The 17,172-nt window shown below is 41.2% G+C and overlaps 1 protein-coding gene across 1 annotated transcript in view; it reads left to right on the plus strand.

Moving 5' to 3' along the window:
- Nucleotides 1–17,172, plus strand: part of kcnh5b (potassium voltage-gated channel, subfamily H (eag-related), member 5b) — a gene marked incomplete at both ends in the record, with an annotated part of 195,333 nt that overhangs the window by 126,321 nt on the left and 51,840 nt on the right. The window contains one exon of the mRNA XM_080870988.1: nucleotides 13,932–14,128. Coding sequence (XP_080727114.1) covers nucleotides 13,932–14,128 — 197 coding nt within the window. The remainder of the gene's footprint in view (nucleotides 1–13,931; nucleotides 14,129–17,172) is intronic.

A 17,172-nucleotide genomic window follows, 5' to 3' on the forward strand; every position in this document is an offset into this window, starting at 1 on the left:
CCCTCCCCATCTCCAGCTGCCTCCCCCTTCCCGCTCCACCACAACCACCCACACATGCAGGACCTTGGAGTAGAGGTATGTCACCAGGGTGCAGAGGAGGCTACCCCCCCCGTCCCCTTCTGGCTGCCTCTGCCTCAATTTTATCCCACAACTTAGACATTCACATTACTCACACTCTCATTACACATACATATAGGATCTTGGGGGTGGGCACGATACACGGAGTCCAAATTACCATCAGGGTGTACACCTCACCCCTGGCGTCGTTGCCCACCTCTCAATTTTAAATACACGTAGACATTGAGGGCTAGCAGGAGGGACCATGCACTTACCTGCTGCTCTCTGGCAGGTAGCTCCATGCCCTCCTGGGTTTTAAATGCACCTTAGAACACACATGCATCAACACTACAATGAGCGGGTGGAGGGAGGTTTGGAGTCTTCTCTCACCCCCATTCTCTGCGACCTGCTGGAGCGGGGGGGCTAGGAGGAGGAGTTGGCCGTCCGACTGCGGTCTGGAGTGTGGGGCCTCCCTGCTGCTGCGGAGTCGGGGCGGTCTGCCTCCCCCCACCGCAGGGAAAAGGGTAACACCACCTGGGTCTGGGTGCAGTTCCCCCCTCCAGGGGCAAGGGTACCTAGACCCGGTTCGTAGAGTACGCTTGGGGAGTGTGATCGTGTGTACAGCGTCTCTTTATGTCTGTCTCCACGTTGGTTGAGTGTGGAGTAAGTGCATATGAGAGCATGAGGGTGGGAATGGATGTTTGTATATGTGTATGCCTGTATTTCTGTGTCTATATGTCAGGTTGGGTGTCAGACGCCACCTCTCTGGGGACATCTCAGGCCCTCCAAGGTTTGGAGGCCTATCTCCCCCTACCACCACTTCCCCTGCCAGTGGCGGACTCCCTCAGACATCGGTGCGTTGGTGGTTCTTTGTGTCCGGGGATGGGCGTCCAGGTACACACCGGCTCACTCCTTGGCGGCCGCTTATCGGGGCCTGGAGCCTGGGGCTCGCTCGGGCCACTTCGGAGGTGGGGTGCCCCCGGCCTCTCGGCCTGGGGCTCGGTCACTCAGGCACGGCTGGCTGCCGGCGGAGCTCACGGGCGTGTCACTGCAACTCCCCCTGGCTTCTGCTCCGCGGCTGCTGAGTGAGCCCTCATCTGGGACTCTCCTCAGCTCTTTCTGGGACAGTGGCGCGGCTGCCCCTCTGTTGGTCTTCCTTGGTCTCTTGTGTTCTGGGGGCCTCTGGATGTCTGGAGTTTTGATCTCCTCCATACCTGCTTCATGCCCTGGAGGACGGGGCTGTGGCCCCCCCACACCCTCTAGCAGATCATTACATGAAGGAACCTTTAAAAAAAAAAAACAAGCGCGTCCATGCTCACAGGTGTACACACGGGTGATCACACCCACAAACTACACCCTTTTTGGCTCCTACCTCAAAGCACACTGTGTTCTGTTGATCTTATGTGCTGCACAATAATGTTTAATATTTAGTATTTACTGTCATATTCCCATATATCATTGTGATGTTGTTTATTCTATTACTCTTGTTCTCTTCTGCTTGTTTTCTTTTTTCTTTCTCAGCAGGTGATCCAGGTGATTGATATATGCATTTTTTTTCTTTTTTTTTTTTTCTGCCTGTTCTGTTGGTTTTTGTCTTTTGCCCTTCTCCCCCGTCCCTCTTCTCAACTGTTTCTCTTTCCCTCTTTCTTTCTCCCCTTCTTTCCCCCAGTCAAGTCTGTCCCGTATTCAGTAAGTGAAAAATAAAATAAACAATAAAAGGTGAATCAAATGGACCATTACGGCAAGGCTGGGATGGTCAATTTGGTAAAGTAAATCCGTTGGGCATCTTTCTTTACCTTTAGACAACAATTCCGATGGCAAAAGAGCCAAACGGGACAGGCAAAAAATAAATAAATAAATAAAAGATGCACATCACCTAATATGCTTAATTGGTAGTAGGCTTTCGAGCCTATACAGCTTGGAGTAAGACAACATGCATGAAGAGGATGATGTGGACAAAATACTCATTTGCCTAATAATTCTGCACTCCCTGTAGTAATCAGGACCCTACAATTCTCAACAAAAAAACATTCCCTGTAAGGCACAACAAAAGAAATGGAACAGAAACGTAAAAATAGATAAATAAATAAATACACTGACCTCTTAAAGCCTGATGAAGACCAACTGGGTCTCCACCAACTCAGGGAAGATATATGGGAAAGAAGGCCAGACACCAACTAGGAAGAATCAGAATGACAAACAGAAAGTGTTGGGAAGGTTACTTTTAACATCTATTCCACTACAGATTAAATAATACATGCTCCAGATGTGTTTTGTAATGTATTCCGTTAAGTTACTCATTGAGAGTAACGTATTCTGAATACTTTGGATTACTGGATATATTGTCATGCTGTTTACAACTACATGAATGTTCTATTGCTGTGTGATTTATTACTATTACTGAAAGTTACTCGCCATACTAATTGTGTGGATGCTTTAAGCATCCACACTATTTGTGTGGATGCTTTAAGCATCCACACTATTGAGTTCCTTCTTGGTGTTTCCGTACACTTTTCGCTGTGGATCTACTTCCACAATTTTCAGCCGATTTTCACCGTTCAAATTTTAAACTATTCTGCTATTTCTGCTAATGACGGCTATGTCTTTTGGTATTTTCACTATTATACTTTTTAAAATATTAAGCTTTTTTCCTTTAATTTGAAATGAATGGGAAACTTCTGCAATTCTGCTAAAATTTGCTTGTTTTTGAAACTTAACCACTTCCTCATATTTTCACGTAGAACAATCATGCGTTGTTATGGTTGCTATGCACTTGGCTTCCAGTGTGCCACTGAAGGTTTCGCAGTCTTCTCTTCATGTCCGAACAACTTCTTGCTACTTGCTCAAATTTCACTCAACTTCCACATATTATACATCAAAACGTAGGTATTTTTGCTGGCTTTCTGAAAATGTCACTATCATTGTTGTGGAATTTATAGAATTTTGGCAAATCTCCTCAGACCAACAGAAAGTCGGAAAACTCTCCATAGAAAGTCAATGGAGAGTTTGTTCAAAATCACCGCCTGATTTCTGTAATGAGAGGCATTTTCGAATTGTCATATCTCCTTAACGTAGCAAAGTTAAGACATGAGGCTTGTCCCGGTATATCTTCAGACACTCCTGACCCTCACAATTCAAGAATTTCTTTCTCACCTATTACCGTTCTGAAATGAGTTGGACTTGTTTGAGGGTAGGAAATTCGTCCTTCGCTCAGATTTCTTCAGATTTCAAACTCTGGAAATGAACCACTTTTTTCTCTCGTCATATCTTTTTAATGGATTTCCACAGAGACCTGAAAATTTCCATGATTGTTCACCAAAGCCTGCTGTCTCTTACGGTGAAAGAATGATATTAATACTCCAAATAGATTTAGAGTTAGAAAGCGTTGTTTGAGTGCAAGTCAAGACAGTTTTTGCTTTGCTCTACTCAGTTATGGTGCATTAGAAGTCAAATATCTTTAATAATTCATATTTTAATGATAAATTGTCAACACTTTAAGATTCCCCCATCTCTTCTGAACAAAACGGTGTAAGAATGACCGTTCTAGCACCTACGGTTAGGAAATTATGGTCATTTGTTTGAGGGGAGTCGTCATTATGAGAAATAGACTGCAAAAATCCTGTGTCTCTCTGTGCTGCGTGCACCTGTTTTGGCGGGAAAAAGTACACAGCCTCTCTGATTGGTGGATTCAAATTCAGCAGCTTACTTCTCTCTCCCTGTGTGTGTGTGTGTGTGTGTGTGTGTGTGTGTGTGTGTGTGTGTGTGTGTGTGTGTGTGTGTGTGTGTGTGTGTGTGTGCGTGCATGAGAGAGAGAGAGAGAGAGAGAGAGAGACCCTCTTTAGGGCAGTATCTCATTGTTAGAAAAACATATAATAGGCTATATTCAGACTGGTTGACTGGCATAGACCCTCCGTGTGTGTCTCTCTCTGTGCATTTGTATATACATATTTGATTTTGTGTGTATCTGTTGGCTGTTCCTTCTTGTTTTTTACATTTATTTTTATTTCTTTATTTTTTTATCACAGGTGAAAAATAATTAGTTTTGAGGGAACTTAACCATGTTCCGTTTTTTTTTTCAGCTTGTCATCTTACTTTTCTAGTATTTTCACTTAAGTTATTACTATTCTGCTCAATCATAGTATTTGTTCTAAATCATTGTTATTATGCTATATTGTAGTATTTCTGCTAAATCATACTATTTCTACTATATTATATTTTCTTTCTAAATACAGCATTTCTGCTATATAATTGTATTTCTGCTATGTTATAATATTTGTGCTAAACCAGAGTATTTGTGCTGAAACATAGTATTTCTGCCACATGATAGTATTTCTGTCAAATTATAGTATTTGTGCTAAAACATAGTATTGATTTAAAATTACAATATTCATAGTTCATCACAGTGTCTCTGGTAAATCACAGTATTTCTGCTGTGTTGTACTATTTTTCTAAATCATTGTGTTTCTGTCATGCTTAAGTATTTTTGGCTGAATATATTCTTTCTGTTATCTTATACTATTTCTCCTAAATTCTTGTATTTTTGAGAGGTTATCATGTTTCTGGTAAGTTACAACAAAGTTCTGCTATACTATTGTATTTCTGCCAAGTATTATGTTTCCTCTAAGATATTGCAGTTCTGCTAAGTTATTTCATTTTAGCAAAGTTCCTTTGCTTCTGCAAAGTTTTTACAATTTCTGCAACTTTTCAGCTTTTTCAGCTAGTTTTTGCAGACAGCTTCAGCTTTAAAGCATCCACACAGCATTTTCACAGGAAATGCAAATTTTTCTAGTACCAACTAGATTTTCAAATCTTAATATAAAATGAGTAACAATAGGGTGGACATTAGGCAAGGCTGCACTTTTTGCAGTGATCTGGTGGAGAAAACTTTTTCTGTATCAGTCATATGTTTTCTTTTTGTCTGTTTATAATCATGTGGAACTGCACATGACTACGTGCAGCTAGCAGGTTGTTAATGCTATCCATCAAGTCTAAAATCAGATTATATTTTAAATATTTATTCAATTCAGATTAGTTAAAATCAGTTCAAATTATCTTTTTTTTAAACATGTATATCATGTATAATGTTTTTATGTCATGTGTAATTTCCATTGCAAATATTAATCACAGTTACATTAAGAGGGGATGGCAGTAAAAATGACAGCTGTGATGTCATCAAGTACACTGCCATTCCAATTGTAGAACAATCGCGCTGCGTTCTCGGGAAGTCTGGACTCGTGTGTGAATTTAGGAAGTCCAGACTAGCGAAAACGCAAGTACAGACCTGCGTACATGAGTATTTAGAAACGGCCTAACAGTCTTCAGTCAGCTAACGGCAGCTAACAATGTTAGCTCAGTGATGAGTTCATTAATAAATAAATATAAATAAAAATCAAATAGCAATAGTACATTGAAGATACTGAAGATTCACACATCCTATTCTTATTATGAAGTGGTGTCGGAATTTCCAAATAAGAGATCCTGCCCGTGGATGCTGGCTCTGGGTCCGTTGTGTAACTGACGTCACCAGCGTTAACGGGACGCTTACATTAGAGCCTTTTTTTGCGTGTTTTGTACTGTATTAATCCCAGATGGAAACTGAGTAAAAAAAAAAAAAAATTAAAACAAGAGCCGTGAGTTGTTCTCAAACCTGCGCTGGCTGCTCTAACCATGCTCATCCAACTGAGCTAAACCTACACCCGACTGCATTTTATAACAGAAATTGGAGAAGGCATAGAAAGGGGATAGCCAAACATATGAAACCAGAAATGACTGCCATGTATTCTATTTATTTCAACAAAGTAAATATATTCTGATTATCACCCATTTAAACGGTAACTGTAACCAAATACATTCACTCATGTTTTGTATTTTAAATACGTAACGCCGGTACGTGTATTCCATCACTCCCCAACACTGCAAACAGAACAGCATTCTGTTTCATCCTTTATGTAGCAGGTTTGTCTGAGAAACTTGGGACAATTTAATTCTAAGTATGATATCCAGCCACACCGTCAGACAAAATCTGGTTTGCCCCAAGGACAAAACTCCTAAACACAAGCTACACAACATAGTCTATGCTGTGCAGTGTAGTGAAGAGTGCTGAGACATCCACATGGTACAAACCAAACAGCCACTCTACAGATGCATGGCACAACACCTCAACAGCTACCTCAACAAGTCAAGACTCAGCTGTATATCTGTACCCGAAGAAGAACATTCACATTTCTGACCATTAAGACAGATGGTTTGAGAGACGAGTAAAGGAAGCCTTCTGTATCTACTGTAAACAACCATCATTAAACAGAGAACGACACCACCTGTCAACCGCCTACAATGCAGTCTTGAGATCCCTTCCCAGGTGCTTAAACCCTCTCAGACCTTCAGGTCACCTTGGTTACACTTCATAAAGCTTGTGCTGTGGACATATTGCTGTAATCACATGCAGCAACATTCTCTATTTAATTAGCTAATTATTTTAATTAATCATCTTATTAGAGTAAGTAGTGCTGATTAATACCTTGTTGGTCATGTTGGGACTTTGAGGCAGTTCAAGTTCCTGTTGTTGAGAATAGAATGAACTTAATTATATCTTCACTAGAAATTATTAATCATTCATATCTACAGCATTTCTACAAGTGGACAGTTTATCTGCGGCAAGGCCAGCATGGGCTTCAAATGGTAATAGTGGGGCTTCTAATACAGTAAGGACCACTAATGCTGCTGTTGGAGGATATCAGTGTCACTGCAGCTGTATAACTATCTCCACCTACTCGGTTCAGGATAATGGGCTGACAGTGGTTACAGCAGCATCAGCACACCGGTTCTAAGTACCACCTTGACATGTATCTTATTGGACTGCCATCAGGTTGGGCAGCACTGCTAGATAAAGCAATAGAAGGGCACATCCACCCACAGGTAATTTCTTTTTCTGCTGATGGGGGATACACATATGTCAGAACGTTAACTGTGAGTTGGTGTTTGTAAAGAGAAGAAATTCTCCAGTGTAATTCATTTAGAGCAAATGCATTCATCTGCATAAATACCACCGGATAACACCGGATAACACCGCATTTGTCTCAGTGACACTGATGCCTAAGAAAAGCTGTGATCTGTTTTGATTCTTTTTTTTTCTGGGTTGTTTATGTTGGCTAAGATTTGGCACCCAGCAAGTCCTGTTGGATTCCAGTGGGATCAAAGATGTATTATTGTACAGTGTGTCACAGAGGGTCGGGATAATATGGGGGAAACAAACCTTGGAAGTAAATTCAGCAGGGAGGAATTAACATCTGTTGTTTTCTCTGCCAAGGCTGTTTCAGCATGGGGTTCCTTAGTGAAAGATCAGAAAAAAACAAGACTGTTTTCCCCAAATTGAACATTTAAAGCACTCAGACTATACTGACACAGATTCGGGATGAGATGTGATTGAACAAGTAAACTAGGTTAATATGAGTTAGAGGGTAGCTTGTTTATTGGCATTCTAAGATCAGGTCATGCTGAAATGCGCTTCACATTCATTTAATTTACTGACCTGTGATTGATTTGTCTCTTTTCTTCAGCGTTTTCAATGATTTTAGTTTTCATGTTGAAATAAAGAAAGAAATAATAATAGAATAGAACCGCAGCTTCCTAGGGAACAGGAAAGGGAACAGGAAAGTAATGTTCAGAGGTCCAAGCAAAGTTTGGACACACTCTGATTGAGTAAAGTTTATACAGTGGAAATACAAATCAAGCACAGCTCAACCAGGGCAAATGGGTGCTAATTAATCAACAAACAAAAAGTTTAATTCATGCAGAAATATCCCAACCTACCTAATTATTCTATTTAAAAATAATAAAATGGAAGTGAGGCCCCTGACCCCATCTAAGTCAACAGAGAGAAAGATCTAACTCTTGGCTCATTCTCCAGGGAATAGCAAGAGGAAAAAGAAATATAAAAAAACAATGCAAAAGAATTCTAACCCTACCCTGAACTCTGTTTGTCTCACATATAGTTACTCACAAAGAGCAGAGATTGTTTAGGTGTTCATACTAAATCACAGCTGCCTTGAATGGCAAGTTGGCAGCCCTTTAAAAAAACAGAAATATATTTATTCTGAGGGTGCAGCATAGAACTATGGCACTGATCCAATCAGTTGGTGACAGAAGCCAGAATGGAGAAGAAGCAGAAAGGGGAGGAAGGCAGGATGAGGAACAAGTGCATGCCCCAATCAGGAAAAGGTAGCACTCCTTCACAGCATATAAAACAGTCAAATTAAAGATTCTACAAGAGGAAGGAGTGCAACATCCCAGTGCTATGGTCGTACAATTTGTGGTCTGGCCTGAGAAGCCAAAAAGTTGATCACAAAAGCAAAGGTGGAGTAAAATGTGGGCTTTGTTTACCAGGCCATGCTGTAACATTTTCACTACCAGCCATCTGAATGAGCTGTTCTTGTGAGGGTTTTGTTAGTCATAGATGGTTAAATAATATCAACATCTGGATTGCAGAAAACAGAAAATCCTGAACTGTTGTTGAAGATTCTCTATAGTAGAGAAAACCTGTCCAAACAACATGAACAAATATTACAACATGCTAGTCAGCTGATTTCCTTTGCATCATCTCAGATTTTTGATGCCAGACTGGCAGACCAGCATATGATTGATGAGGGCAAGAAAAATGCAATTTGCAATCTATCTGTTTAGAGAATGCTAACTGTTAATTGCCATTTTAGGGTGGTTCATGATTTTTAGCCTCTAATGTGGTGGCTGCTACTACCCATCAGCTATTTGTTTCAAGGCCTGCAACTTTTGCTGTCACCACTAGTGACACTAATTCTTAAGATTAAGGGTGTGGTTTCATTAATTAACAGGTTGCAGACACAAGGGGCTTGAGACAGTTTTCTAATTAGAGCTGCAGAACACATGAGTTTTCTATGGGCAAAGGTAGCCAATGTGGGGCCTGTAGCAATTTTGCCCTTTTGGATCCCCAAGAGGAAATTCTCTGGGTACCCGACGGTGGGCTTGCTCAGAGAAAACCCTCTGTGGCTGCTTTGTGGGTTAGCCCATACAGGCCCCATAGTAGTTTTACCCTGAAGGTCCCCCATTACAGTTTTCTGTGGGCAACCCATAATAGTCTTGCCCATAGAAAACCTATATAGCGACCCAAAATAGCCCGTTGCAGGCTACTGTGGGCACACATTTTCTGCCCCAGATTAAAATATATGCTGAGCTATGACAGACTCTGCAACAAAGTTTATGCTTCAGTTTTGGTGAGTAAAATTCTAGTACTTTATTAGTCTGTTACTTGCTACTTATTAGCAGGTATGAATGCAACTTTCTAACAAAGCTTATCAGTGTTTGCTGATAACTTAAGACTTACACTGTTAGTCCAAAAATTGTAACCTTTGGCTGCAGTCAAAAAGATAACATTTAGGCTTTAAGACTGCATATGAGAGTTGATTATTTCTTTTTTGCTTCTTATCTATAGTGTTACACCCCGGCCTAGGCAACCGGGGTGCAACGCAGAAAAACAAAGATAAGGAAAAATAAACCACGAAGGCCCTCCACCAAAATCCCAAAACGAAAATATCCCATGACGAAAGTATTTACAACAGACTATTTATTTATAACAAAACACCAAACACAAGACGTCAAACTATTTACAACGGGGGGAGATCGCGACCATGACACACTGAAACACAGGGTTTAAATACATAGAGGGAGCAATCAGGAAATTGGACAACAGGAGGGAAACACAGCTGGGGCAAATTAGAACTGACGAGACAGGGAAACGTAAACTGAAAACACTAAGATAACACAGACTTTCAAAGTAAAACAGGAAATACATAACAGTCACGCCAAAAACAACACACCGACAACACCGAAACGTAACAGTTCCCCCCACCCAAAAATCAAACATTTAACACCAAGTGAAAAGTTTGATCCAGACAGATGAAGCCGATGAAGGCTGGAGCGGTCCCACTGACCCTCCAGCAGACGACGAAGGCTGGAGCAGTCCCACGGACCCTCCAGCGAAGGCGGATGAAGGCTGGAGCGGTCCCACGGACCCTCCAGCGAAGGCAGACGAGCAGCCCACCAGCTGCACACACGGACACGCAGCCCACCAGCTGCACACACGGACACGCAGCCCACCAGCTGCACACACGGACACGCAGCCCACCAGCTGCAGAAGGCTGGAGCGATCCCTCGGATCCTCCAGCGAAGGCGGATGAAGGCTGGAGCGGTCCCACGGACCCTCAAGCAGACGACGAAGGCTGAGGCGGTCCCTCGGACCCTCCAGCAGACGACGAAGGCTGAGGCGGTCCCTCGGACCCTCCAGCGGAGGCAGATGAAACTGATGGAGGCTGGAGCGGTCCCACTGACCCTCCAGCAGACGACGAAGGCTGGAGCGGTCCCTCGGACCCTCCAGCGAAGGCGGATGAAGGCTGGAGCGGTCCCACGGACCCTCCAGCGACGACAAAGGCTGGGGCGGTCCCACGGACCCTCCCCCCCCGGCGAAGGCGGATGAAGGCAGACGAAGGCTGGAGCGGTGCCTCGGACCCTCCAGCGAAGGCGGACGGCTGAAGCGGTCCCTCGGATCCTCCAGTGAAGGCACAAGGCCGAAGCTGTCCCTCCTTCGGACCCTCCAGCGATCCCGGACGAGCCCCCATATGTTACACCCCGGCCTAGGCAACCGGGGTGCAACGCAGAAAAACAAAGATAAGGAAAAATAAACCACGAAGGCCCTCCACCAAAATCCCAAAACGAAAATATCCCATGACGAAAGTATTTACAACAGACTATTTATTTATAACAAAACACCAAACACAAGACGTCAAACTATTTACAACGGGGGGAGATCGCGACCATGACACACTGAAACACAGGGTTTAAATACATAGAGGGAGCAATCAGGAAATTGGACAACAGGAGGGAAACACAGCTGGGGCAAATTAGAACTGACGAGACAGGGAAACGTAAACTGAAAACACTAAGATAACACAGACTTTCAAAGTAAAACAGGAAATACATAACAGTCACGCCAAAAACAACACACCGACAACACCGAAACGTAACAATAGTCTAACACTGTACACCACTTTCCTTCTTGCAGACAGGCAGAATAATATGAAGGCTTTAGATGTGTTTGAGTGATCAGGAGTATTGCAGAGCCTGGAAATGGGGGTTATGGCCCCAATGTATCCATCTTCATCCATCTATAATCTCATTGTACGCGTTAGATTCAGTGCACACATTGCCACCATCTTCAGCACCCCCTGGTCCGCGTGACCACATCCACATCCAGACTCCTAATTGGCAAGGAACTGTGGGTCTCCAGGGAGCTCATTCCAGATGAGTCCTGCTGCCTGAGCCTCTGTTGGATGTTCAGAAGGAAATGGGCCCTCGAGGGTGCAAAGGAGGGATTGTCAAGATGAGATTCACTCACTCACACACCCACAGTGGCATACATGCTTCGTTTTGCGACTGTATGTTGGAAGCAGTATACGCGTATTACTCAGCGTGTTGTGACAGCTTGTGGACAGCGTGGACTGCTTTTTGTCACATCTTATCCAGGTCAGCTGTCAGAAAAATGCTGAGACGATAGTTGTGGCAAGTTTGACACAGATTTGAGTCTCGTCTTCACTTTCTTGAGCTCAGAGTGCACAGATGTCTTCTGGGAAAAGTCATGCAGAAGCACCATTATATTCTGTATGCTGCCTATTTAAGATATCTTGATTTCATAATGGGTCATTTTTTAACTATTTTTGTGTTTTATAACTTCATTTCTTTTCATATCAGGAAACACAGTGGGGTTGGAGCCTTTTTGGAGTCAATTGATACACATTAATGTTTTGACTATCAGGCACCATTGAATTCATCAATCACAAATATTTTTTGATGACATGATGTATTCGTTCGTTCCTATAATTGTTGTTCTCTTCCTGTGTTGTTATTATGACAACAAGCATGGCACTGCTCAGGAGGTGCTCACAAGTGTAAATATTCATTCATCTGCTATACATATATACGTCTGCTATATGTCATCTGCTTCATCATCCAGAAGGTTTTAGCTGAATTTTTGTTTATTCACTAGGTCATAACTTTTTTAAGATTTTTTTTAAATTCTGCTGTTCTTCAGATATGTTCCTACTGTATTTTTTAAAAAGATTTTAAAGACTTTATGAATCTCCTAGAAAAAAAAACAAAGGTTATGTAGCAGCCTCGTGCATACTCTGTCATGCTACTGCAGTTGTTTTCTGTGTGTGTAGGTATTTAATAGTTTTTTAAAAAGTACAAAAAACACAGGTAGTGGCTACAGTAGACACGTTTGCTCTTCTCTCCGACTGGTTGGCAGACCAACCACTGCACAAGCAGGAGTAGCCTACAGAGCAGTTGCACCACATGATTTGTACACTTGCTCCATCTGGCAATAGAGGCAGCTAGATGGGCTGTCTGTAGCTCACCCAGGTTTACCAACAGTGCCAACATGCTTATAAAGCACTTGGAATGCTCAAGTGGAGTAGAATAGGGCTATATAAGAACCATCTACTGAGCATACACGTCATGGATGGTGAACTTTCTATTTCCAAAGACTAAGTGCTTCAAAGAAATTTGCTATACTTCAGACACGTTGATCAACACCCAAGGGTGAAGCAGAACTCTATAGTCAATGTTTCAAAAAATATTTTTTCTGGTTTCTTCTATGGTTTATTAGTTATCTACCTGGCAACATAACAGTATCCATACCCACTACATGCCAGCTGCCATCAACTTTTAATGATGAAAATGGTTAAATCAGCAGGTCTATTTGCTATGGACTTGGCCAGGTAAAACTGTTGCTAAGGAACAAAGCGTAGACTGATAGAAGAAGAAGAGTGTGGTTCACACAGAGATTTAATGTCATTCTCATTAAATATTAATGTATTTCTTAAATGACATTTCCATGCTGTGTGACCATTTAACTCATGTAAACTCACACTTTGGTGGGTGGTGGTAAAACACAGAAATATGCAGCAATGGTATATGTGGCTCCATATCAGACATCGACAGGGTTGTTTGTAGACATACTCAGAAATTGCTAGTAAATCACTACATCTCAAGTTATACATTACAAGCAGCTCTTATAGTATATTCAGCCTCATTCATTGAGGCCTAGTGACAGGTGTAGTGAGTCATAGTTGCCAGAAGATCGCAGACAGCTCCCCAGTCCTATATGACTGTGGTCTACACTTTTTTCTTGCTTTCTATGAGATACTTTTTAAAGGCTTCTATATTTTTTCAATTAAACTAGAGATGCACAAATTGCAGTTTTATCGGCCGATTGTCATTTACCATTTTTTGTAAGTGTGACCTGCGGATACTGTATTTTGCCAATTATGATTTTCTTTGTATGTCCAATAACTGACAGCCTATACAAAGAAAAGTCAGGTTTTCTTAAATGCAAATTTGTGTTTGTATAATAAAATAAATTATTAAACTTGGACCTTTTCCCAACTTGCAAATTGCAAAATAAAAAGAGCCGCTGTATACATACATAGATTTATTTTTCTTTACCAAACAAAAGCAGACACAACAGATTTATATAACAAAACAAATCTTACATGATTTTCCAGTTTCATAGATAACAGGACAGGATTTCTTTTTTTTCCCCCACTTCTTCTTAGTGTGTTCGTGCTTGTAACTCATTGTTGGTAAGCATTTCCAACATTAGGCTGTGCTGTGCCACAGCAGCAGGAATCTGAATAACTTGTGTAACTTCACAGTATTAATTTACTGAATGTGTGGGGCATGCAGGGCTTGTTCTGTGCTTTACCTCAGCTGTCATCTTTGTAAACAATTGATGTTGCGATAGTTGTCACTGATGAATAAAATGCTCTTCCTGTTTACTGTGTCCTCAGGAAAAGGTGACGTGTTCGGAGATGTCTTTTGGAAAGAAACGACTCTTGCACATGCGTGTGCAAATGTTAGAGCGCTTACCTACTGTGACCTCCACGTCATCAAGAGGGAAGCTTTGCTCAAAGTTTTGGAGTTTTACAGTTCCTTCGCCAACTCTTTCTCCCGCAACCTCATCCTCACCTGTAACTTGCGCAAGCGGGTAAGGCATTCAGCTCTTTGTACATGGTACATAAATAGTAATAATAACAGACATCACTCCACTTTGCAGTCTGACAAACCTTTCTTGCTGCTTTCTGTGTAGGTGGATGTATTTATGACTTCTTCTCACATCACTGACAGTCAGATTGTTCTTTATTTGACTTCACAGTTGGTTTTAGAAAAAACCTATTCTCTAAAGCCAACTTTAGAATGATTTTTTTAGGTTTTCAGATAGTTAAAAGGAAACAGGTAAAAATGAGCCTAGATACTAAACTCCTCCAGTTCTGCCAAGAAGAGAAGAATGGTCAAACATTCAGCCAGAATTATGCAAAAGATGTTGATGGCTACCAAAAATATCTTGTTGAGGTGCAGCTTTCTAACAGATAACCAAAGGTTAAATGTCCAAGGGTGTATGTATGTATGTATTTGACCCTGTGTGTGTGGATTAGGGAAAATCCAAAAATAAACTCAAACTTGTAGAGTTTATTTTGGATTTGGATTAAGTTGTATGCTGTAAATCCTTTCACCCTGTAAAAAGATCAGTTTAAGAGATCATTAATAGCCCAAAATCACCATGAGTACATGACCACAACTGTGCATAGACCCATCAAATAAAACAAATAAAAAACACATAAAAAGTTTGGGGATTTTGTAAATTTAAGCAAAGTAACACATCTACATCTTTACTTCATTAATAAGTAGACAGTATTGTTGATGCACTGACGCTGTTGTGACAACAACCGTACTCATCAGTGCAACAACACAATTGACTCATAGTTTTTCAGGCTTCGCTGCTGTTGACAGGGTCAGTAGTAGTGGCACCTAAATTTCGTATTTAGTCTACCAACCCAAGCTGTCTGCTCCTCTGGCCAATAGCATCAAGCAATGACTGGACTTCCACTCCCCGCAGAAAGCCAAGATGATGTAGATTAGAGAGCAAGATCAGATTATCATGCAGGTTGGTTGTTGAATTACGTCTGTGCTGTAGCAGTGTCTGCTGATGCTAGACACCAACACAAACATGTCACGGTGACACTGAATTTTTAAAACAGTCAAGTAAAGAGAAGCACACAGCACTGCTTATGTACTACAGGGGGCATTCTGTGTTGTTGCAAAACAACAGCTCACCTTTTTACAGTAAGGTTTTTTTTTAAATATTACAGCTTTGATACACTTTGACTAACATGATATATCTTCAGTACAACTTCCTTTGCTGGCACAGCCATGCTCTAGTGACAAATATATCAAAACACAAAGTTTGACATTAGTAGTCACGAGTCCCCATTTGAAGGTTCTGGTAAATCTTGTTTTTATGTGACAAGTCTGCGTGAGATTTCTTGCTTTTGAAATATCAAAAACATTGCAACTGGAAAAACGATAAAACATTCAAGTTCAGGTGTCATATACACTACTTTCTATGTAGTGATCAAGCCTTTAAGTTGAGTTTGATGGCTTGTTGGATGCTGGTGATAGTGAGAATGAATCTTTAGGCTGGTTAGCTTTCTAAGCTTTTTTACTCACTGTAATAGTGACTAAGCAGTGTGAATGTTCAACAGCAAGTATTTTAATTTCTGATGCCATGCTTTACTTGTCAATTTCATGCAATCAACTCTAAATCTAGAACACATTTGAGCCAAAGCTCTATTTTCTCTGGAAAAGTGGGATATTATTTGGAAATTTGGAAAGTTTTGACGTTCCAAATAAGAGAAAAGTATGGCTCAGCTGGGGCTGAATTCATTAAAAACAGATCGATACAGTTGAGCAAATTTGACTTGCTAAATATCTTATAAGTTTTCTAGTGCAGTGTGAGCAGACTTGTAGCCTCAGTGGTTTTATGGCCACAGACATGTGTTTTTTGCCTTTTTACCAGAGAAGCATGATAATTTCTGATACCATTGCTCATCTTTTGTAAAACTGTGAAGCTTCAAGCAGAAGTTTCACAGCCACACATGAGGCTTGTTGTTTAGGTTTTTAGGGATTTCTGTGCTCTCTCTCTCTTTTTTGAGAGAAATTTGAAAGTACGGGCTTGCGAACACAAGTCCTAATCAAACACTATTCTCTGCCATTCTGGCGCATTTTCTATTTTTTCTTCACACACATCATATTGTCTGATTTTCTTTCATAACAAGTCTGTTGTTGTTGTTTACTTGTCGTGTTTCATATTTCATAGTCCCTCAGCTCAGTAGGGTTTTTTTCCATTTAAGTGTGGCTTAAATGTGATAAATTATACATACAATACAGATAGCCTCATTGTGTCCTGCACCCTTTTGCCCATTTTTACTGACATTCAAACAGGAAATCTTGTCTTTCTCTGAAGCAGGTTTCGCTGCAGTTTGTTTGTATTCATGTCTTTGAGTATGTAGTTTACCGTTTATTGATGGCCACATGAACACCTTTTATTTTGTCCCTTAAACCTGCATCTAGAGTACATGAACATGTTGATGTATATTGTAACTAATAACACAAGACATTTTGTATTTTGGATAATATGTTTACCTTTTAACCTTTGTATTTTTGGCATCTTCCCACCATAATAATCTATAATACATAGTACACTGTCAGTTGTTGTTTAAATATGTATGTATGCAATTCAATTTTATTTATATGCGCCAAATCACAACAACAGTCACCTCAATGCGCTTTATATTGTATGGCCCTAGCTGAGCCATACATACAGAGAAAAAAACCCAACATTCATATGACCCCCTGTGAGCAAGCACTTTGGCGACAGCAGTAAGGAAAAACTCCCTTTTAACAGGAAGAAACCTCCAGCAGAACCAGGCTCAGGGAGGGGCGGGGCCATCTGCTGCGACCGGTTGGGGTGAGAGAAGGAAGACAGGATAAAAGACATGCTGTGGAAGAGAGACAGAGATTAATAACAAGTATGATTCAACGCAGAGAGGTTTATTAACACATAGTGAGTGAGAAAGGTGACTGAAGAAGAAATACTCAATGCATCATGGGAGTCCCCCAGCAGCCTACACCTATTGCAACATATCTAAGGGAGGATTCAGGGTCACCTGGTCCAGCCCTAAATATATGCTT

The sequence above is a fragment of the Rhamphochromis sp. 'chilingali' genome (assembly GCF_963969265.1).
Source record: "Rhamphochromis sp. 'chilingali' genome assembly, chromosome: 21".
Classification (NCBI taxonomy): domain Eukaryota; kingdom Metazoa; phylum Chordata; class Actinopteri; order Cichliformes; family Cichlidae; genus Rhamphochromis; species Rhamphochromis sp. 'chilingali'.